This window comes from Schistocerca serialis, chromosome 10 (genome assembly GCF_023864345.2).
Source record: "Schistocerca serialis cubense isolate TAMUIC-IGC-003099 chromosome 10, iqSchSeri2.2, whole genome shotgun sequence".
Lineage (NCBI taxonomy): Eukaryota > Metazoa > Arthropoda > Insecta > Orthoptera > Acrididae > Schistocerca > Schistocerca serialis.
Window position 1 is genome coordinate 229730083 of NC_064647.1, and position 24846 is coordinate 229754928.

A 24846-nucleotide genomic window follows, 5' to 3' on the forward strand; every position below is an offset into this window, starting at 1 on the left:
TGGATGGGTGACCATCCAGCTGCCATACGCTGTTGCCATTTTTTGGGGTGCACTCAGCCTCGTGATGCCAACTGATGAGCTACTCGACTGAATAGTGGCGGCTTCGGTCAAGAATACCATCATAACGACCAGGAGAGCGGTGTGCTGACCCTACGCCCCTCCTATCCCCATCCTCCACTGAGGATGACACGGCGGTCGGATGGTCCCGGTAGGCCACTCGTGGCCTGAAGACGGAGTGCTCATATTAACCAATTTCAGTGAAACTTTTTCATGAAGTGTTTTGAGGCTTTTGCATACTTCTGTGCACTAATATTGTCGAAAATGTAGTGTTTTATTATCACATTTATGTGCCAATATTAAAAGAAAATTTGAGATCAAGAACTTGAAAAAACTAAGTGTAAATTAATAACATTTGTCATAAAGTGAATGCACAGAATTGCTGAACAAGGTCTTGTGAATTTGCCTAAAAAATCTGGAATGTGAAAATTTGGGTCTGAGTATCAAATGTCGCTTTTCAAATATACCATTAAAAATTTATGACTCAAAAACCAATTAAGTTCTCGACTTGAAATGTTGGATATTGCTATGTCTTTACGCGAGAGACATGATTTTAAAATTTGGTGAAATCGGCAGAGTAGACGGAAAGTTAAATTTTTGGGTGGTGTCTCCCCTTAAAAATTAACTCGGAGATGTACGAGGACGTGCTGAAAAGTGTTGCCTCAAAACTTCGTACTTCAAAACTCTTAAAGCCTTATGAATAAAAGAAACGTCATTAACATTCTATATGTTTATTCTTCGCCGCGCGGAGTGGCTGAGCGGTTAGAGAAACCGTGTCACGAGTCGCACGGTCACTCCCGCCGGAGGTTGGAGGTTCGAGTCCTCCTTCGGGCATGGGTGTGTCTGTCACTTTTAGTTTACGTAGTGTGTGAGTCTAGGGACCGATGGCCTCAGCAGTTTGGTCCTTAGGAATTCACACACATTTGAACATTCTTTATTCTTCATGTCTATATAATTGCAGCCCTCTGACTCTAGATACGTCTGATGTCAACAACTACCACCCAATCTCTCTTCAGACTGCCTGTGGGGTGGCGGGTGGAATAATTGTTGATGTTCCTATTATTTATTTAATGCTGTTGTTTGCCATTCTCAACACTGGCTCTCTAACTACAATATTGGCAACCAGAAAGTGATTAGCAAAACGTGAAGCCTGTAATTAGAATTCCTAGTGCCCACTTCATCTGAGAAATACATTTATAGCTACAGCTTATAGCTCTGGGGAATTAGGAGATTGTCTGGGATTTATAATCAGAAACCATTCTCTCTAAAATGTTCACTATATTCTGAAAGTCACAGGCCAAAAAGAATCCTCACAATCCAACTACCAGAGCAGTTCAGAGTCTAATGCGCTGATGCAACTATAACTGTTCAAATAAAATGTTTAAGTGAATGCTCGCCATAATATGATGATAATGTTCAACAAACGCCACGCTAATAATGGTAGAATGTCTCTACTGCGGCGGCACGTGAAAATACGACGTAAGCAAACTAAAGATAGATCATTAACGTCATCCCAAAATTAACACTTCACTCGAAAACGATTTCATGGTTATGCATATCCCAAGTAACTTATTACTAATCCGAGGCTGTTCATATCAACGATACCGACGCGACGCGACTCCCGGCACAGGTGGTGCGCTAATCAGCATCTGGAGAGAACTGGGGCCTTTCTTTTTCTCGCACAGCGTTCTTACATATAAAGCCGCGGTGCGGACGGCTAAGGGAACGCCTGTTCAAATCTACTCTCCCGACTAGCCGCTGGGCTAGTAATGTACCACTTTAAGTTATTGAATAAATCATTGCTTCCTTTGCTGATGGCCGATGAAGCTCTCAATTTAAATGTGCAATCAGCATACAGGTAAGTAATCATAATAAAAGTCTGACGTGGCTAAGTCAAATATTTTGGGCGAGATAGTTAATTTAATTACACTACATGCAGTAGACGAGCTCTGAACTTGCCCTTTGGAGATACGCTATAGTTTTATAGTTATTCAGTTGAAACTTCTCACATCTTTATGATTATAGCGGATCTCCGTTCTACTTAAATTTAAACATCCTAGCTTTATTTATTCGCCTACTTAATCTATCTTGCTTCCTTAATTTTTAAGATAAAAACCAGAAAATAATGAATTTCAACTAAAATTTTAATTTGTGAGATCCAGAATACTGTTTCTACTAAATTATTATGCAAAAGGAATCTAAATATAAATTTTTAAGTATCTAGCTCTTTTCTGTTGCGCCAATGATTTTTATAGAAAATTGTCCAAATTTCGAGAATGGTTAGAGTTATTGAACTGATATTCAACACATATTGATTTAGTATTACTCCTGACATGCTAGAAGCGTTTCAGGTTATTTACTTGATTTTTAAAGTATTGTGCAACATTTATGACATCAGAGCTAGTTACAGCGGACTGGCCGGCACACAATGGTAAGACTGATGTGAATTTTATAAGGTGTGAGTAGGTTGCTTCCCTACATGCCTTATCCAAAATTTTTGAAAAAGTAATGTATTGTAGAGTACCTTCACACCTTTGTAAAAATAAAGTTTTAACAAAATGTCAGTTTGGTTTCCAAAAGGGTTTTTCAACGGAAAAAGCTATATATACTTTCACTAATGAAATATTAAATGCTCTGAGTAACCCAAAGTCACCCGTTGGGAGTTTTTGTGATCTATCATAGGCTTTTGATTGTGTAAATCATGGAATACTTCTAGATAAGCTCAAGTACTGTGGTATGAATGGGACAGCACTCGAATGGTTTAAATCATACATAACTGCAAGAGTGCAGAAAGTTGAAATAAGCAGTTCACATAATATGCAAAAAACTGGTGATTTCTCAAACTGGGGAACAATCAAGAATGGGGTGCCGCAAGGTTCGGTCTTGGGTCATCTGCTGTTCTTAATATATATTAACGACTTGCCATTCTATATTCACGAAGATGCAAAACTGGTACTTTTTGCCGATGATACAAGTATAGCTATCACACCCGACAGACAAGAATTAAATGGTGAAATTGTAAATGATGTTTTTCAGAAAATCATTAAGTGGTTCTCTGCAAATGAGCTCTCATTAAACTTTGACAAAACACAGTATATACAGTTCCACACAGTAAATGGAATGACACCACTGATAAATATAGACTTCGATCAGAAATCGGTAGCTAACGTAGAATATTCAAAATTTCTAGGTGTATGCACTGATGAGGGGTTGAACTGGAAAAAACACACCGAGGATCTGCTGAAACGTTTGAGTTGAGCTACTTATGCTATTAGGGTCATTGCAAATTTTGGCGATATACATGTGAGTAAATTAGCTTACCATACCTATTTTCATTCTCTGCTTTCGTATGACATCATATTCTGGGGTAACTCATCATTGAGTAAAAGAGTGTTCATTGCACAAAAGCGTGTAATCAGAATAATTGCTAGAGCTCATCCAAGATCATCCTGCAGACACTTATTTAAAGAGCTAGACATCTTCACTGTAGCCTCACAATATATATATTCACTTATGAAATTTGTTATTAACAATCCGGACGAATTCAAAAGTAATAGCAGTGTACATGGCTACAACACTAGGAGAAAGGATGATCTTCACTACTCAAGGTTAAATCTAACTTTGGATCAGAAGGGAGTAAATTATGCTGCCACGAAAGTCTTTGGTCACTTACCTAATAGCATGAATAGTCTGACAGATAGCCATATAGCATTTAAAAGGAAATTAAAAGAATTTCTCAATGGCAACTCCTTCTACTTATTAGATGAATTTTTGGATATAATAAGCGGGTAAAAAAATTAAAAATATTAAGTGTCATGTAATATTTTGAGTAATGTAATATCTTGTGTAGACAGCTTTTATTAATCTGACACGTTCCACATCATTACGAAGTGTCGTATTCATGATCTATGGAACAAGTACTAATGTACTCTAATCTAATCTAATCTAGAGGGCTCCAAACTGTAGCGAGTAACATGGCGGCGTGCAACGTAACGTAACTGAGAAACAGCATCCTGTAATCGAGTTTCGCGTTCGCAGAGTTCGATCACACACGAAGCATGAGAATGCCAGACCACACACGGGCGCTGCAAGATATCCGACGCTGTGGGTTCCCTGTCATCGACCGTCCTCCATGACCCCATCCGATTTGGCCACATCTGATTTTCATCTGTTTCCAAAACTTAAAGAATACATTCGAGGACTTCACTTTGACAGTGGAGGAACTATGCAAACAGAGGTGAAGTTGTGCCTCAGTCAGCAAATATTCTACAGCGTTGTTTCTCAGACATTTTTGCTCGAGAGCCAATACTGACATTGTTGGACAAGACAAGTGAGGATGTCTTATTGTGCTTGAAGCTTCGACAGACTTCATAGCAGAAAGAAAACTAGCGTTCAAAGCATCAATATCAAAGCATTCAGATGACTATCACTCTGAAATGACTTACGCTGTCTTCATGCAGCGGTCTGTATAACAGGTAGCATATCTACCGATCTCATTGTTAATTGGTAGCCTACATAAATTAGTGTTTCAGGAGCCCCCAGAAGACCAGCTGTGGTAAGGTCGCGATAAGTTGGCCGCGGGCCCCTTGAGTACTGATCATTTACAGTCCGGACCATTCGAAACTTTTCGTCTCGACTGTTCTCTGTTTCACATTGCTGCCAACCTCAGCGGTGTAACAGGTGTGACTCTACAGTTGCGTGGTGAAGTATTATTGGTTTTGAAACTTCCTGGCAGATTAAAACTTTGTGCCGGACCGAGACTCGAACTCGGGACCTTTGCTTTTCGCGGGCAAGTGCTCTACCAACTCCGCTGCCCAAGCACGACTCACGCCCCGTCCTCACAGCTTTACCTCTGCCAGTACCTCGTCTCCTACCTTCCAAACTTTACAGAAGCTCTCCTGCGAACCCTGCAGAACTAGCACTCCTGAAAGAAAGGATATTGCGGAGACATGGCTTAGCCACAGCCTATTATGTGTGCAAATGACTAAGATTAATATTAGTATTTGTGCTTATACACTTATAACCCTACCACTACTATTGTAATTTAGTATGCTTTTACCTAAATAACAGAAAACCCTGTCTCTATGTTGACACGTATAACCCTCTCACTAAATTTCGTTTCGTTGCCAAATAAAGCACGCTATGGGTGGATAGTCGTTTTAATAGGAAAAGCTAATCAATACAGTTACTCTTTTGTGTTCTGTCTAATGGATAAGTAAGTCAGACTATTCAATTTTTTTTCCTAAGATCTTACCAAGCGGTTAGCAAGAAACGCAGTCACACTGAAACTAGGACAACTCAGTTCCAAGTTCATTTAGCGGTTTAAAATATGTACTAATGGTCGTCAGCCTAGCCAGGCAAAGAAACACAGAATTTTGCCTACTTTATTGCTACTGTTTAAGCTACTTCTTCAAATAAATATTACTCCACGTAAACAATGTTGGACTACACCCTTGTACATTACGTTTTTGAAAGAGTAAAAACTCAGTAGATAACTTCAAGGAAGCTAAAAAAAAATTTGGCTGGGAGGGGGGGAGCTTTAGAAAAGCACTTTCCACAATAAACAAACTTAAATATTAAAATACTTAGACTCTCAAGCACACACTTTTTATACTGAACATTTCGCTTAGAGAAAACGTCTTCCTTACTGGAATTTACTTTCAAAAGCTATTATTCTTTGAACTGACTCTATATAGTCATTTAACAGATTCTAGTAACTTGGCTTCACTCTTATTGAATTTTACGTGATCCAACTTTTACTATAACACTTTGCAATAGTTAAGGAAACTTTCTCATTATTTGCACAAAAACAATTTAAATGGTGCCGTTTTATATTAACTTGGCACTTCATAAGTCTAAAACAGAATACTCGGAATAATCAAACGCCAGGAATGAACCCTATGTAGATGTATGACTACGATGAAATAACAGGGTGAGCCAGTTTCTTTAAAGTTCAAGAATGATTATTAAAACACAGTTTAAATTAATGGTTCACGCTGTACAAAAGTAAAATACCCAAAAATATCTTATCTGGTGGCTGTAGGCTTGGGTGTAGTGAACACTTATGACGGCTACACTACCCACAGTACGACCTGCAAGTCTATATCTACATCTACATTATTACTCTGCTATTCACAATAAAGTGTCAGGCAGAGGGTTCAATGAACCACCTTCATGCTGTCTCTCTACCGTTCCACTCTCGAACGGCACGCGTCAAAAACTAGCACTTAAGTTTTTCTGTGCAAGCCCTGATTTCTCTTATTTTATCGTGATGATCATTTCTCCCTGTGTAGGTGGGTGCCAACAGAATGTTTTCGCAATCGGAGGAGAAAACTGGTGATTGAAATTTCATGAGAAGGTCCCGTCGCAACGAAAACGCCTTTATTTTAATGGCCGGCCGCGGTGGTCGAGCGGTTCTACGCGCTTCAGTGTGGAACCGCGCGACTGCTACGGTCGCAGGTTCGAATCCTGCCTCGGGCATGGATGTGTGTGATGTCCTTAGGTTAGTTAGGTTTAATTAGTTCTAAGTTCTAGGGGACTGATGACCTCATATGTTAAGTCCCATAGTGCTCAGACCCATTTGAACCATTTAATGATTGCCACTCCAATTCACGTATCATGTCTGTGACACTATCTCCCCTATTTTGCGATAATACAAAAAGAGCTGCCCTTCTTTGTACTTTTTCGATGTCAGCCGTCAGTCCCCCACCTGATGCGGATCCCACACCGCACAGCAATACTCCAGAATAGGGCGGACAAGCGTAGTGTAAGCAGTCTCTTTAGTAGATCTGTTACACCTTCTAAGTGTTCTGCCACAATATTATCTATGTGATCGTTCCAATTTAGGTTATTTGTAATTGTAATCCCTAAGTATTTAGTTGAATTTACAACCCTCAGATTTGTGTGACTTATCGCCTAATCGACGTATGGGCTCAATTTCTCTTCTTGGCGTCGTTCAATTTTACATACAGTAGCCGAACATGTCGCAGCTATGGCGTAAGCCGTTTGCAGTCTTCATCCGAGGCATTTTTGTGCAAAGCTTCTCCTGCTCCACAAGGGTGTTGCCTCAACCGCTGCTGCCTACGGACTGTGTGACTTAACTTCCCGTAGTGCTCAGAGCCATTTGAACCATTTGAACTTACTTCCCGTACTTGCCCCAGGTAGCGCGCCAATTCCCCCTTGCCACCTTTTCCACTCCCCAGAGCCACTTCCGTTTCAAACAAGAGGACACTGGCTTTTAAGAAACACCTATTTCTTACCTTGTTCCTAAGCGTGACCATTTCTTACAGTTGTTAAATTTACGTCAAAATGAGTAGTTTATACACACAAATATTTTATACAAAATGTCATCAGGAAATTATTTAACGTAATAAATCATTTACATAGTTTTTTTTTACGTACAGTACTCACATACAATGCAAAGAAGTTCAATCTCCAGTATAGGACATTTTACTTTACATACAGAGTGGAAAGCATTTAAACCGACAAACTCTGGGAGGTTGTAGGGGACATCAAAACAAATATTTTTCCCTAATGTCATTTTTTCCTATGAAGAGCATTTAAACCGGTGGAGGCCGTATTACACTTTTCAGTTGTTAGAGGCCGTATTACGATCTTCAATTGTTAGAGGGCGTATTGCGCTCTTCAGTTGTAGGCAACTGCTGTCCACCAGTGTAGCAGTGCATTGTCTCTGTTTACTAATGGAGCGATACACCTGGAGTGAGTACACCGATATGGTTGGTGTGTACTGCGTAGCGCACCACAACAGGCGAGCTGCACAGCGGGTTTATCAACAACAATATCCTAATCGCCGTGTCCCGCATCATACGACCTTTGCTGCTGTGTACCAACGTCTGAGTGAGACCGGGTCATTTAGCAGATTAGCTGGACAGGGACGCCGTCGCACGATAAGAACGCTGCAATTTGAGGAAGCTGCCTTGCAGCATGTGGAGCGGGATCCTTCAATCAGCACTCGTGCAATTGCGCGTAACATGGGGACGAATCAGACGAATGTAAGAACAGTCCTTCGAGAGCAATTGTTACGTCCATTTCACTTACAACGTGTCCACAACCTGGATCCAGTTGATTATCCACCCAGAGCACAGTTTTCGCAGTGGTACCTGGAACAGTGTGAAATGCATCCTACATTTCCATCCACAGTGTTGTTTAACGATGAAGCAACGTTCGGGCGTGGTGGAGTCTTCAACATTCACAATTCGCATTTTTGCAGTGAGGATAATCCACATGCCACAGTTACTAGCGCTCATCAAGTGCGCTTCGTCGTTAATGTGTGGGTCGATGTTGTTGGGGACTGTTTAACTGGGCCGTATCTGCTACCTAGGATATTAAATGGCAGGCACTATTACAATTTTCTCACCAGAGCATTGACAGAATTGCTGGAAAACGTCCCGCTCCCTACAAGACAACGCACGTGGTTCCAACATGACGGGGCGCCGGCACATTTCAGTCGTCGTGTGCATCGATTCCTGGACCGACGGTTCCCACAAACGTGGATTGACAAAAGTGGTCCTGTACCATGGCCTCCTCGATCCCCAGATATGTCCCCTCTGGACTTTTTTGTTGGTTTAGTTAATTTGTCGCCAGAGAAATCTTCCTCTACCGGTTTAAATAATCCTCATAGGAAAAAATGACATTAGGAAAAAATATTTGTTTTGATGTCCCCTACAACCTCCCAGAGTTTGTCGGTTTAAATACTTTTGACCGTGTATGCAGTAAATACAGCACCAATATGCGAACATTTTAAAGCAAAAAAATTATAACAATTTAAATGAACCATAAACAAATAGTTCTATACGATGACGCAAATAAAACCGCAACACCAAAAAAAAATTAATCTAGAGTAATGAAATTTCGAGAATACATTTGTCTAGGTGACATATTTAAGTGATTAACATTGCGAGATCACAGGTTAATGGAAGTGTGGCATTAGCAAACGCAAATGTGAAATACTGGTACATTAATAAGCGCTGTAGCCGGCAGAATGTTGAATGCAAGCATGCGAACGTGCCAGATGTCAGTTTGTGGGGTGGAGTTCCATGTCCGTAACAATTGGTCGGTCAATGCAGCGACGGTTAATGTTTGTTGTGTAGAGATGGGCAAACTGAAACACGTAACTGTTTCGAAACAATGTAATGTTTCGATACGCTGTTTCGAAACAGTCAAACAGTTTGTGTTTTGTAATCTAATAAACCTACACATTTTATCATCTTGAATGTCTACTGTATAAGTATGTCCGTATAAACATAAATGAGATGCGAGAGCGCTAATCATATCGCAGAAAGTATGAAATTATCACTTAGGCGTCTTGGCAGTTTCGTATTTCCCGCAGCAAATGCGCTGCTTCCGTGTCGTGTGACTTTCATACTTTTCAATTGGCTGAGGACAGTCATAGCTGAAGACAGAAGAAGAACCACCACGAACGGAACTGGAGGTGGGAGCAAACTGCAGAAACAACGGATATGCTACTGGGATTCCCACATTCCGTTAGTACGGGTAATATACCCATCCTGCTAATTTCCATGCACACAAAGGGAATCATCGTGGATAATAGGCACATTGACTATAGACTCGCAAATAATTCGAATAAATAACAAAATATAACAGGAAAAGATTTTGTCTTTCAAGGTGTTTCGAACCGTTACTATAAATTCACCATGCTCCCCAGCCCTTCCCGTTCACCTTTACACTATCAGTGATATGTCAAACAGATGCTTGCAATTATACCTACATCAAATTTATGTATATGTCTAATAACTGTCACTTTACGCTTTTTTTTATTCAAAATGTTGTAGGCTTACTTGCGTTTCTTAATATGATTACTGTACATGACCAGAGAAACGTATGTTGTAAAAAAAGTGTAATTTAACTGAATGATTTTCACATATTTATTATTTTGAATGTGAATAGTATGTGTTGTTTTATTGTTTGCTTAGTGTTTATAAAGGAGATGTTACGCCATTTCGGAACAGGACAGTCAGATAGAAACGAAGCTTCATTTTCGGATATCTTAAGCTTCATGCTATTGCTTGTCAAAAAGATTTCGACACTATTGAAAGTGTTTCACGAAGTGGTATGTTGTGTTTCAGTACCTATGCCGAGCCCGAATCTCGTGTGACACAGCGCGGAATGAAACATCACTGTTTCGAGATAATTAGTCCGTTCCAAGCACAGGTGGACTGAAACAGCCTTATTTTGAAACAACGATACAGTTTCTGTGTCTGGCTCGAGATCGAATCTGGTCCGGTTACCCGAGACAGGGGCGGAATGATACACCACTGTTTCGAAACAGTGAACCACAGCCGTTCCGAAACACTGAAACAGTTCCACGTACCGGTACACTGTATCGAAACACAGAAACAGTGGCCAAGTCTATCGTTGTGGATGACGGTGGAGTTGTCGTCCTTCAGTGCCCCACGAGCGCACGCCTGGCGACGGATCTGGTGATGGAGCAGGTGTAGGCCGAATGTCGGCACTTTTTAGAGCATGGTGGGTTGCAACAGCGGTATGTGCGCGAGATTTATCCTGATTTTAATGTGCTGCTGGGTGACTGGCTCACCCAGGCTTTAGGTAAGAGGTCCGCCAGTCACGATTACCTACTTGTTTCACTTCGATTTCTGTTCTCTTTTCCTTGTGTTTCCTTTCCTTTTTTAGTGCGTTTCTTCTCCTCTTGTTTTGCCTCTGTATGTGAGGATTTGTAACTGCGTCAGGTTTGTGTCTTTTAGCCGTTCTCCTTGTTCGCTGTCCGTCTTCGTCCCTTCACTGCATGTGTTCCTGTTTCTATGCGTTTGGGCGCTGATGACCACGCTGTTTAGCGCCCGAAAACCTCAAACCACACACACACACACACACACACACACACACACACACACACACACACACACACACACCTGTCGCGGAACACCCCGTGGAATATTGTTCATGAATGGCAACACAACATGTCGAACCTTACATTTGCAAACAGGATGTGTGGGATAACCACGAGAGTGTTCCAGCTGTCATACAGATCGCACTCCAGGCCATAACTCCAGGTGTAGGTCGAGAGTGTCTAGCAAACAGACAGCTTGATTCCTGACCCTCAGCTGGACTCCTACCAACCGACAAACGGCCTTCACTGGCACCGCGGAAGAACCGGCTTTCATCAGAAAACGCAAGAGACCACCTCCCTATCCTCCAACGAGTTCTCGTTTGACACCACTGAAGTCGCAAATGACGGTGGTATGGGATCAGTGCAATGGACGCTACAGGGTGTCTGACTCGGAACTCTCTTTCATGTACCGATATGTAACACTTCATTGTGTCCCTGTGGTGCCAACTGCTGCTCAAATTGCTGCTGCAGATCCAATAAGATGCGTCAGAGCCACACGCCGATGGCCTTCCTCTCGGCTGTACCACGAGGCCTCCCGGAAGATCTGCAGCGGATAGGCACTTGGTGCAGGGAGTGGCAACTGGCCCTTGTTGTTGCTGTTGTGGTCTTCAGGCCTGAGACTGGTTTGATGCAGCTCTTCATGCTACTGTGCAAGCTTCTTCATCTCCCAGTACCTACTGCAACCTATTTCCTTCTGAATCTGTTCAGTGTATTCATCTCTTGGTCTCCCTCTACGATTTTTACCCTCCACGCTGCCCTCCAATACTAAATTGGTGATCCCTTGATGCCTCAGAACATATCCTACCAACCGATCCCTTCTTCTAGTCAAGTTGTGCCACAAACTTCTCTTCTCCCCAATCCTATTCAATACCTCCTCATTAGTTATATGATCTACCCATCTAATCTTCAGCATTCTTCTGTAGCACCACATTTCGAAAGCTTCTATTCTCTTCTTGTCCAAACTATTTATCGTCCATGTTTCACTTCCATACAAATACTTTCACAAACGACTTCCTGACAAATCTATACTCGATGTTAACAAATTTCTCTTCTTCAGAAACGCTTTCCTTGCCATTGCCAGTCTACATTTTCTATCCTCTCTACTTCGACCATCATCAGTTATTTTGCTCCCCAAATAGCAAAACTCCTTTACTACTTTAGGTGTCTCGTTTTCTAATCTAATTCCCTCAGCATCACCCGACTTAATTCGACTACATTCCATTATCCTCGTTTTGCTTTTCTTGATGTTCATCTTATACCCTCCTTTCAAGACACTGTCCATTCCGTTCAACTGCTCTTCCAAGTCCTTTGCTGTCTCTGACAGAATTACAATGTCATCGGCGAACCTCAAAGTTTGTATTTCTTCTATATGGATTTTAATACCTACTCCGAATTTTTCTTTTCTTTCCTTTACTGCTTGCTCAATATACAGATTGAATAACATCGGGGAGAGGCTACAACCCTGTCTCACTCTCTTCCCAACCACTGCTTCCCTTTCATGCCCCTCGACTCTTATAACTGCTATCTGGTTTCTGTACAAATTGTAAATATCCTTTCGCTCCCCGTATTTTTCCCCTGCCAGCTTCAGAATTTGAAAGAGAGTATTCCAGGCAACAGTGTCAAAAGCTTTCTCTAAGTCTACAAATGCTAGAAACGCAGGTTTGCCTTTCCTTAATCTAGCTTCTAAGATAAGATGACCCTTAACATAGACGTAATGTATTGCGAATACATAGAAAGAAGGATCCTTTAGAGTATTATTATATGATTATATGATAGCAGAACAAACACTGGTAGCAGTTACTTCTGTAAAATATGTGGGAGTAGGCGTACGGAACGATTTGAAGTGGAATGATCATATAAAATTAATTGTTGGTAAGGCGGGTGCCAGATTGAGATTCATTGGGAGAGTCCTTAGAAAACGTAGCCCATCAACAAAGGAGGTGGCTTACACAGCACTCGTTCGGCCTATACTTGACTATTGCTCATCAGTGTGGGATTCGTACCAGGTCGGGTTGACAGAGGAGATAGAGAAGATCCAAAGAAGAGCGGCGTGTTTCGTCACAGGGTTACTTGGTAACCGTGACAGCGTTACGGAGATATTTAGCAAACTCAAGTGGCAGACTCTGCAAGAGAGGCGCTATGCATCGCGGTGTAGCTTGCTGTCCAGGTTTCGAGAGGGTGCGATTCTGGATGAGGTATCGAAGATATTGCTTCCCTGTACTTATATCTCCCGAGGAGATCACGAACGTAAAATTAGAGAGATTCGAGCGCGCACGGAGGCTTTTCGGCAGCCGTTCTTTCCGCGAACCATACGCGACTGGAACAGGAAAGGGAGGTCATGACAGTGGCACGTAAAGTGCCCTCCGCCACACACCGTTGGGTGGCTTGCGGAGTATAAATGTAAATGTAGATGTAGATGTAGCCGAGTCTTCTTGCGATCGTACATTCTCGTGATCACCGCTGCCAGCATTCGTCTACAGTGGCTACAGTCCTGCCAAGTCTTTCTGCAGTATCGCAGAAGGAACATTCAGCTTCTCGTATCTCTATTACACGACCTCTTTCGAACTCAATGTGGTTTTAGTAATGGCGTCATTGTCGCTTTAAAGGCATTCTTGACTAACATCAGCTCACCACGTCTAATCTCGCGAACCTTAGAGCGTGTATTTAAAAGAAACCTGATTTGCATCTTCATGGTGGCGCTATTACGGGACTGGCACTAAATTTGAATAGACATAAACCAGGTGTAAAAGCAAGCCTATCACCTTTCCTTTATGACGCCCAGCTCCTTCTTGGCGTTGCGATTTTCTCCGTTAGTGTACTTAAATGCAGTTCTGAACACGAGACATCATCAATAAAGTTTATAAATGAATTACATGCCAGTTTTCTACTATTTATTATGGTTATTACAGCAGGCGTAATTAATTTAAAGTTCCTTGCTACAAATAACTTCCTCATTTGAAGATGATCGTTTCTGTTATGCGCGTTCACGAATCTGCGTTACTTCCGCGTGAAAATTTATACAATAGCAGAAGATCGATAAACGTCGCCACGCCCGCAAGTTGCCAGTACTGGAAGGCAAGCGGTTAAACATACCTCTCACATAAATACTTGTTTGTAAATAAAACTGCCTTTTCCTGCTGCTAGTTACTTTATTTTATTTACGCGTTTCGCCTTCCCCTGTTCTAAGGCATCATCAGTGGGATATATAACGATACAATTTTGTTAGTTATAGATTATCAAACAGTTCACTTCGCGATTTTTTGTAAAAACAAAAGTAATTACTTACGATTTGCTGATCTGCGTTTCCTCACATCTGGTCTGGAGGTCGCACTACCACTTTTATCACTGCCACATAATCACACCTTTGTGTTCTCGCCTTCACACACTGTTCACCATGTTTCTCACTGTTTTTTGTGGTGGACTATTGTTCTTTTGTCACTCGATACAACTATACTGCTTTTCACAGCGTAAATATTGCGACTCCATTACGTGTTTCATCTTCTTTGGTATGTTTACCTATCCGCTACCAACCTGACGAAGTATATGTTCGATACTAACTTCTATTGCCGAACGAGGTGGCCGAGCGGTTCTAGGCGCTACAGTCTGGAACCGCACGACCGCTTCGGTCGCAGGTTCGAATCCTGCCTCGTGCATGGATGTGTGTGATGTCCTTAGGTTAGTTAGGTTTAAGTAGTTCTAAATTCTAGGGGACTGATGACCTCAGATGTTAAGTCCCATAGTGCTCAGAGCCATTTGAACTTCTATTTATGATGTTTATACCGTGTGTGTGTATGAGTGAGAGAGAGAGAGAGTGGGATAGAGCGGATATTTTTTATCTTGGGGGGGGGGGGGGGCGGATGGCGGGTATACTAGCTGTTAGTGAGTGGCCGAAAACTTTGGTTACAGCTGTTTTGACTTTTTGTTTCAATATTCTGTGGAGGGGTTCATGGATGAGTGAGTGTGAAGATGTTGGGTTCTTTTATTATTACATTCGACAGTATTATTATATTAATACTTTTTGTGAACGTTATTGTATTATCCTATCTATTAGTGTAAATAATGAATTGCTTGGCAAGTGTACTTGGTTAATCAACAGGATTTCCCCCTCTGCTTTGGTTTTATGTGTGTGGTAATTTTCTTGCATGGTCAGGAGGTGTTTTTTATTGTTGATTCTAATTATTTTCATGTCATCTTCTCTAGTGGTTGGCTTGTGGTCAAATCATGAAGTGAACTGTTTGATAATCTGTAACTAACAAAACTGTATCGTTATAAATCCCACTGCTGACGCCTTAGAACAGGAGAAGGCGAAACGCGTATGGGATAACTGAAGTAGCTAGCAGTAGGAAAAGGCAGTTTTATTTACAAAACAAGTATTTATATGCTTGCTGCGGAGGATGGCCACACAAACAAACTTGTTGTACCTCTCACATTCTCTAGCCCCACAGTGGCTATATTAATTAAGCGTAGTTGAAAAGTGCGAATTCGTCCTCTTGAGTGCTGCGAGGTATCCTTTAAATTTCGGTTGCACGATAAATCACACAAATCGAAAGCCTGTCAGTTCAACTAACTACCTGGAGTTAACAATTACGAACAACTTAAACGCCGGCCGGAGTGGCCGTGCGGTTCTAGGCGCTACAGTCTGGAACCGAGCGACCGCTACGGTCGCAGGTTCGAATGCTGCCTCGGGCATGGATGTGTGTGATGTCCTTAGGTTAGTTAGGTTTAATTAGTTCTAAGTTCTAGGCGACTGATGACCTCAGAAGTTAAGTCGCATAGTGCTCAGAGCCATTTGAACCAGCAACTTAAGCTAGTACGATCACAAAGATAAATTTACGGGGAGTGTGAACCAAAGACTGCCTTTTATTGCCAGAACACCAAGAAGATGCAACAAATCCACTAGAGAAACTGCTAAACTACGCTTGTCCATCCTCCGCTAGAGTATTGTTCTGCGTAATGGGATCCATACCTGAAAGGATTGCGTGAGGACATCGAAGTTGAGAAGTCATATCGTATTGTATAATGCCGAAGTAGAGGAGAGGGTGCCACGCATATGATAAGCAATGTGAAGTCTTCATTGAGGTGAAATTTCAGTTATCAGCTTTCTCCTCGGATTACGAAAGTATTTTGTTGACACACACCTACAAAGCGTGTTATAATCACCGTAGTAAAATAAGAGAAACAAGAGCTCGCACAGATACATTTAAGCGTTGGTTTTTCTCGCGCGCAGTTGGTGAGTGTAAAGGTAGAGAAATAGTGCGAAATTGGTTCGAAGAACCGTCTGTCAAGTACTTAAGCGTAAATAGCAGAGCAAGCATGTCGATGTAGATGGAGAATACTCAAATGTTCAAATGTGTGTGGATTCTTAAAGGATCAAACTGCTGTGGTCATCGCTCCCTAACCTAACTTACGCTAAGGACAACACACACACCCATGCCCGAGGGAGGACTCGAACCTCCGACAGGAGCACCCCCACGAACCGTGGCAAGGCGCCGTAGACCGCGCGGGAACAATACTCGTAAGCTGTCTAATTTAAACGTAATGTATTCAGTCTCGGATGTGAAAGATTTCGACCTGACAGTAGTTGGTTTTAAGTAGAATGTCCTGAGCGAACTGTTTATTCTGACGTTACGTAGTGCACCACACTATGTCATCAATTTGCAGCACATGCTTTTTGAGTGAATGTTCTTTTTGTGGTTGGTTTGACATAAACGGTTCTGATTGGGCGTTTGTTTTCAGGTACACCGAGACGCAGTTGGTCACCTTCAGGCGCTCTGTACGGCTCGGCAGTCTTGTTAACTGGATCACGGGGAAACGTCCGCAGGTAAGGCAGAATTAAGCCTACCTTTATACTTGGGTTCGAGTCCCGGCCTCGGTGCAAATTTTCTCTTGCTGCTTCTGTCTATTTACACAAAATCAACGTATTTTCCACAACGTTTACAGTGAGTAGAGGGGTTCGTTACCACCACCATCTAAACCTGAAAATACGAATATGACCATACAATGTAAGCTTTCACGGCCGGTATTGTCTTCACTTAAAACTTCCGGGCTGATAGGCCGTGGTCGAAATATAAAACTCTCTCCTGACGTTTCGTCTCCGACTGCGGGAGACATCCTCGGAGGTACAGCGGCGAACTCCGAAGAGAACTCGAGGAAGCGCTGATTATATAGGCAGTACAGAGGGCGCCACTGTCGATCACGTGGCGTCGGCTAAGAGATTGTCTCTGTTGGCATTACCATTCTCGATTGAAAGTAATCGATCGTCACGCTTGCGGTGCAACGCCGACATCCAAATTTTATCTAGTTTAACACCTTCGTCTTTCCTGTTAAAATTATTATGATGTTTATCAATCTAGATAGCCTCTCTATATAAGCGTGGATAATAATGTAAGGTTTTTGATATGACGCTCGTCTCGCTGAATTTTATTTCATGATCACATTCCTGATAAACATGTTCCGCTACGGCCGATTTATCAGTGTGACCCAGGCGGCTTACCCAAAGTTCATAAACCTGCGATTCCGTTGAGGCCAATTGTCAGCGCTATAGGCGGAACAACACACGAGTTAGCTAGACACTTTGCCTCATTGCTGCAACCTTATGTCGGTAGGACGGACAGTCATATTAAAAATTCAGCTCATTTCATTGACAAGTTAAAGGAAACGAGCGTGCGCCCGGATGATATCCTCGTCAGTTTTGACGTTGTGTCGTTATTTACCATGATTCCGGGAAACGAAGCTATCTTATGCATAGCGGATATTTTTCCCACCGATATTGTGGCATTATTCCGACACTGCCTCACCACAAGCTACTTTCAATACAATAGTGACTTTTATGAACAGATTGATGGGGTGGCTATGGGCAGTCCTCTTAGTCCTGCTGTGGCTAACTTATTTATGGAGACTTTTGAACAACGGGCGTTGCAGACTGCCAGTAAGAGACCAGCCAGATGGTATCGTTATGTCGATGACACGTTCGTAGTATGGACACACGGAGCAGAGGAGTTGGATGCCTTCCTGACGCATTTAAACAGCATTAATCCAAAAATCCAATTCACTATGGAGACGGAAAGGAATGGGCAATTGAATTTCCTGGATGTGTCTGTGATTAAACGACATAAAGATTCAAACCACCACCCTAGACAAAAAAGAGGTGTAATGTAAACCGTGGTAGACAGGGCGTGCAAAATTTGTGAACCTGTTTATTTAAAAGATGAGATTGTACATCTGCGGTCAACTTTCGTGAAGAATGGCTATTCTAGCAAAGACATAGATCGAGCACTTCGCTCTAGGCAGAGAATCAGGAGTAACGACGAACAACAGTCGCCCAAGGGCAAAGTTTTTCTTCCGTTCATTAGTAAGGTCACAGATCGCATTGGGAAAGTTTTAAAGAAGTATGAAGTGGAAACTATTTCCAGACCCACCAGGAAAATAAAAGAATTTTTAAGATCGCCAAAAGATGCACGACACCCTTTGACTACACCGGGGGTATATAAAATCCCTTGTAGTTGTGGACAGGTTTATATCGGTACCATATCAAAAACCTTCCATTATTATGCACACTTGTATAGAGAGGCTATCGAGATCGATAAACACCGTAATAATTTTAAGAGGAAAGACGAAGGTGTTAAACTAGATAAAATTTGGATGTCAGCGTTGCACCGCAAGCGTGACGATCGATTACTTTCAATCGAGAATGTTGGCATTACCAGAGACAATCTCATAGCCGGAGCCACGTACACGACAGTGGCGCCCTCTGTACTGCCTGTATAATCAGCGCTTCCTCGAGTTCTCTTAGCAGTTCGCAACTGTACCTCCGAGGATGTCTCCCGTAGTCGGAGGCGAAACGTCAGGAGACAGTTTTATACTTCGACCACGGCCTATCAGCCTGGAAGTTTTAAGTGAAGATGAATACGACCGTTGTTGCGAAAATTACATTTACTACTAAGAATTAAATTTTTGGATTAAGTTATACTAAGAATTTAACACTTACAGCACGGTACCCGTACGGGAGAGCTTCTATTTGGCTCCGTGAGCGCGTTTACCGCGTCTCCGAAGTAGTTTCGTCAACTATTGTGGACGTATTTCATTCTTCTTCCGCACGAGGCAAGCACTTATCGGCTATCTCATCCTGGGAGGGGCTGTGAGCACTGCAAAGGCGAAGAAGTTACCTGCATTTCATTCACAGGTGTTTACGACCGTGAAAATAACGCGCAGCGAGTTGACAGAAGCAGAGATCTTAGATATTCTTTATGGAGATGCAGGATCTAAAACTGACGATTCTGACAAAGAGGATTCGTACTCTCCAGACGAAAGTACAAGTGATGATTCAGGTATGCATACGTCTCAATTGTTCATAAAGTGAAGAGTTCGTTACCGCATTTTGTATTGTGAGTAATGTTCATTACTTCACTTGCATTTAGTACCTTTTAGTACCAATTTTAGCATTATTTTTTTCTATGCAGACAGTGGTACAGACCATCAGTCACCATCCGTGGTAGCTGGTCGTGTGTGCCTCACTGAGCACGAAGAGCAAGACTGGTCGGAACCAGACGATCAGCCATCACTGCCGGATTTCCAGGAAGTAGTCGGCGAGGCATCGCATTTTTCAGGTGCCCCTGAGGAACTTCAATATTTTAGTTATTTCTTTGATGACGACCGTATTCGGCTCATCAAAAGTGAAACGAATCGGTACGCTGGTAACGTTATTACGGCAATTAAACGCAAAGGTAGCCGGAAAATAAACTCTGTTTGGCACAAGTGGTCTGCAGTAAAATTGCAAGAGATTTACTGGTCTCTCAGTATTATTTTGCATATGTGCGTCGTCAAATTGCCGAAAATCAGTGATTATTAGTCAACAGACCCGTTTCCGCAGACAGGATTTGCGAGTAAATTGTTGAGTCGCGATCGATTTTGCGCTACATTGTCGATGTTACACTTGAATGACAACGCTACGTTCATTAGCAGAGGCGAAGAAAAGCGCGACCCACTTCACAAAGTGAGGCCTTTGTTTGATTTCTTTGTGAATAAAAGAAAAATTAGTTTTCGTACAGGCATGAATCTCACAATAGATGAGGCAATGTGTCCCTTTCGTGGTAGAACAAGCTACAGAGTATACATGAAAAACAAACCCAATAAATATGGAATAAAATTCTATGCTCTCTGCGATTCATCAACTGGTTATATGCTAAACTCTGATGTATAGACAGGTTCTGCAGGCAGTGTTGACAATAGTATCCAGGGCCTTGTAAAAAGGTTTTGTTCACAGTACTTTGGCAAAGGACATTGCATTTATATGGATAGGTACTACACCAGTCCATCTCTTTTGGACATGTTGTGGGAAAATAAAGTTCTTGGAGTGGGAACTGCAATGGAAAACAGGAAAGGTTTGCGACAAATATTCACAACACTAAAACTAAAAAAAAAAAAGATAGTTTTTCAAAGGAAACACCATCTCTTGGCAATGAAGTGGAAGTCAAAACGAGATCGTTTTTGTCTTTCCACAAAGCATAAGTCTACCAACACTAGTATTCAAGTGAAAGCCAAAGATGGGATAGCAGAAATTGTAAAGCCAGTCGTTATTATTGATAACAATAAGAATAAAGCTGGAGTTGACAGAGCAGATCAGTTCTCCAGCTATTATCCGTTTGCCCGAAAAACTTTGAAGTGGTAGTAAAAGCTGTCTTTCCACTTGTTTATCGTGTCAACTGTCAACAGTTTTATTTTATATAAAGAGAACACTAGGAAGAATGTATCTCTAGTAGACTTTATACACAGAGTGAGGAAGAAATTGGCTGAGAAGGGCGTAAATATTTTTCAACAACAAGCCGCTTCATCCTCACAAATTGACAGGACATTTGCAAGGCACTTTCCAAAAAAGGTCCCACTCACTGCAAACAGGGTGAATACTACTAGGTATTGCAAAGTGTGTTCAGGCAGGGGGAAGAAAAAGACGGGTAAGCGCATCAGGAAGGAAAGTAGATGGTGGTGCAAAGACTGTGACGTTGGCCTCTGCGTCCCAGTGTTTCTAGGATTTTCACACAAAGGCTAACTACATGTGAACTATTAAAATACTCTAGTTTACAGGTACCTGCAGTTAGACAGTCCAGTGATATTTTGTTTTAAATTTAGATACAGTGATAATGGCATTACTCAAGAGAGAGATCATGTAAAACTTTTTTATCCACGACTTTTTTGTGTTTTCTTTTTTTAATTATAACACCCATTTATATTTTATATTGTAAAATAAACTCACATTCATGTAAAGCTCTTACTTTTTCCTTTTAAATGATGCAAGAACCATATTCCTATCATTTTTCTGTTCTTTGCAATCTAATTTCAAACATCCATTAAATATGCCAGTTCACAGCCAAGTGCCGGGTGTAAAGAGGGCAGTGTTGAGTTAAAACAGTTACGGAATCTGAATGTCATTCAAACAACAATTTTTTTTCAAAATTTGGAAGTGCGAAGTACCAGACAATACTTTCAAAAGGTGGTTACAAAGTAACTGCCCCCCCCCCTTCCCCTTGATACTACGCGAAGGTTAAGCCTATCATTGGGTACTTGAGCCTTCCAAACTTAAAACCGAGACACTTCTATACCGTCTACGCTCCGCTTTTACATCTACGTCTACATACATACTCCGTAAGTCTTGGTACGGTGCGTGGCAGAGGGTACCCTGTACCACAACTACCCGTTTCCTTTTCTGGTCCACTCGCAGATAGGACGACGGAAAAACGACTGCCTATATGCCTACGTATGAGCCCTAATTTCTCGTGCCTCATCTTCGTGGTCGCTGGGCGAAATGTTTGTTGGTGGCAGTAGGATTGTTCTGCAGTCAGCTTCAAATTCCGGGTCTCTAAACTTTATCAGTAGTGTTCTTCGAAATGAATGTCTTCTTCCCTCCAGGTATTCGCATATCCGTAATACTCACATACTTATCGAACCTACCGGTAACAAGTCTAGCAGCCCCCCTCGGAATTGCCTCGATGTCTTCCTTCAATCCGACCTGGTGCGGATCCAAAACACACGAGCAATGCTCAACAAGAGGTCACACCAGCGTCCTATATGCGGGCTCCTTTACAGATGAGTCGCACTTTCCTAAATTCCCCCAATAAACCGACGTCGGCCATTCCCTTTCACAATCCTCACATGCTCATTCCATTTCATATCGCTTCGCAGTGTTACGCCCGGGTATTCAGCCGACGTGACTGTGTCATCTAGGACACTACTACTGCTGTACCCGAAAATTACGGGTTCGTTTTTCCTACTCATCCGAATTAACTTACATTTTTCTACATTAAGAACCAGCTGCCACTCATCACACTTACTAGAAATTTTGTCTAGGTCATCTTGTATCAACCTATAGTCTCTTATCTTCGACAACTTCCTGTACACTACAGCTCATCAGCGAATAACCACAGACCGCTGCCCATCCCTGAATGCCAGATCATTTATGTATATGGAAAATAGCAACGGACCTACCACGCTTCCCTGAGGCACTCCTGGCGATACCCTTGTCTCTGATGAACACTCGCTGTCGAGGACAACATACTGGGTTCTACTACTTACGAAGTCTTCGAACGAGTCCCATATCTGGGATCCTATTCCAGTGGAGCCGGCCGCGGTGGTCTAGTGGTTCTAGGCGCGCAGTCCGGAACCGCGGGACTGCTACGGACGCAGGTTCGAATCCTGCCCCGGGCATGGATGTGTGTGATGTCCTTAGGTTAGTTAGGTTTAAGTAGTTCTAAGTTCTAGGGGACTGATAGAAGATAAGTCCCATAGTGCTCAGAGCCATTTGAGCCATATTCCAGTGGACGTACCTTCGTTACCAGTCTGCAGTGCGGTACTGTGTCGAATGGTTTTCGAAAATCTAGAAATATGGAATCTGGCTGTTGCCCGTCATCCATAGTTCGCATTATATCATGGGTTTCGCGATGCTTTCTAAAACCACACTGATTCGTGGGCATAAGCTTCTCAGTCTCAAGGAAACTTAATATATTCGAACTGATAATATGTTCAAGGATTCTGCAGCAACTGAAGATGGGGATATTGGCCTTTAATTTAGCGGGTCCGTTCTTTTCCCCTCCTTATATACTACAGTCGCCTGCGCTTTTTTCCATTCGTTTGGCACTTTGTGCAAAGCAAGAGATTCACGATAAATGGAGGCTAGGTAAGAGTATTCCAGTGGTCTAGGGGTAGCGTCTTTGATTCATAATCAAAACGTCTTCGGTCCCGGGTTCGATCCCAGTGGCCTAAATTTTGATAAATAATCAGCATTGGCGGCCGTAGACATCCGGCATAAGAAGTCAGCCTCATTCTGCCAACGGCCTTGTCAAAGAGGGCGGAGGAGCGGGTAGAGGTTCAGGGCACTCTCTTGTCCTAGGGGTGGGAAATTGCCCCTAAAGGCGGAAGAATCAGCAATGATCAACGACATGAGGATGCAGAAGGCAATGGAAACCACTGCATTAAAGACACGTAACGTGTATCCACAGGACATGTGGCCTGTAATTGAAGAAGTGTCATGATGATCTCTCCATTGGCAAAAGATTCCGGAATAGTCCCCCATTCGGATCTCCGGGAGGGGACTGCCAAGGGGGAGGTTACCATGAGAAAAAGATTGAATAATCAACGAAAGAATAACGTTCTACGAGTCGGGGCGTGGAATGTCAGAAGCTCGAACGTGGTAAGGAAACTAGAACATCTGAAAAGGGAAATGCAAAGGCTCAATCTAGATATAGTGGGGGTCAGTGAAATGAAGTAGAAGGAAGACAAGGTTTTCTGGTCAGATGAGTATCGGGTAATATCAACAGCAGCAGAAAATGGTATAACAGGTGTAGGATTCGTTATGAATAGGAAGGTAGGGCAGAGGGTGTGTTACTGTGAACTGTTCAGTGACCGGGTTGTTCTAATCAGAATCGACAGCAGACCAACACCGACAACGATAGTTCAGGTATACATGCCGACGTCGCAAGCTGAAGATGAACAGATAGAGAAAGTGTATGAGGATGTTGAAAGGGTAATGCAGTATGTAAATGGGGACGAAAATCTAATAGTCATGTGCGACTGGAATGCAGTTGTAGGGGAAGGAGTAGAAGAAAAGGTTACAGGAGAATATGGGCTTGGGACAAGGAATGAAAGAGGAAAAAGACTAATTGAGTTCTGTAACAAGTTTCAGCTAGTAATAGCGAATACCCTGTTCAAGAATCACAAGAGGAGGAGGTATACTTGGAAAAGGCCGGGAGATACGGGAAGATTTCAATTAGATTACATCATGGTCAGACAGAGATTCGGAAATCAGATACTGGATTGTAAGGCGTACCCAGGAGCAGATATAGACTCAGATCACAATATAGTAGTGATGAAGAGTAGGCTGAAGTTCAAGACATTAGTCAGGAAGAATCAATACGCAAAGAAGTGGGATACGGAAGTACTAAGGAATGACGAGATACGTTTGAAGTTCTCTAACGCTATAGATACAGCAATAAGGAATAGCGCAGTAGGCAATACAGTTGAAGAGGAATCGACATCTCTAAAAAGGGCCATCACAGAAGTTGGGAAGGAAAACATAGGTACAAAGATGGTAGCTGCGAAGAAACCATGGGTAACAGAAGAAATACTTCAGTTGATTGATGAAAGGAGGAAGTACAAACATGTTCCTGGAAAATCAGGAATACAGAAGTACAAGTCGCTGAGGAATGAAATAAATAGGAGGTGCAGGGAAGCTAAGAAGAAATGGCTGCAGGAAAAATGTGAAGACATCGAAAGAGATATGATTGTCTGAAGGACAGACTCAGCATACAGGAAAGTCAAAACAACCTTTGGTGAGATTGAAAGCAACGGTGGTAACATTAAGAGTGCAACGGGAATTCCACTGTTAAATGCAGAGGAGAGAGCAGATAGGTGGAAAG

The 24846-nt window shown here is 42.3% G+C and overlaps 1 protein-coding gene across 1 annotated transcript in view; it reads left to right on the forward strand.

Annotated features, from left to right (window-relative positions):
* The window catches only part of LOC126424714 (fibrillin-2), a 161950-nt gene that overhangs the window by 36082 nt on the left and 101022 nt on the right, over window positions 1-24846 (forward strand). Inside the window, exon 2 of the mRNA XM_050087436.1 lies at window positions 16679-16763. Within this exon, the coding sequence (XP_049943393.1) occupies window positions 16679-16763 (85 nt within the window). The remainder of the gene's footprint in view (window positions 1-16678; window positions 16764-24846) is intronic.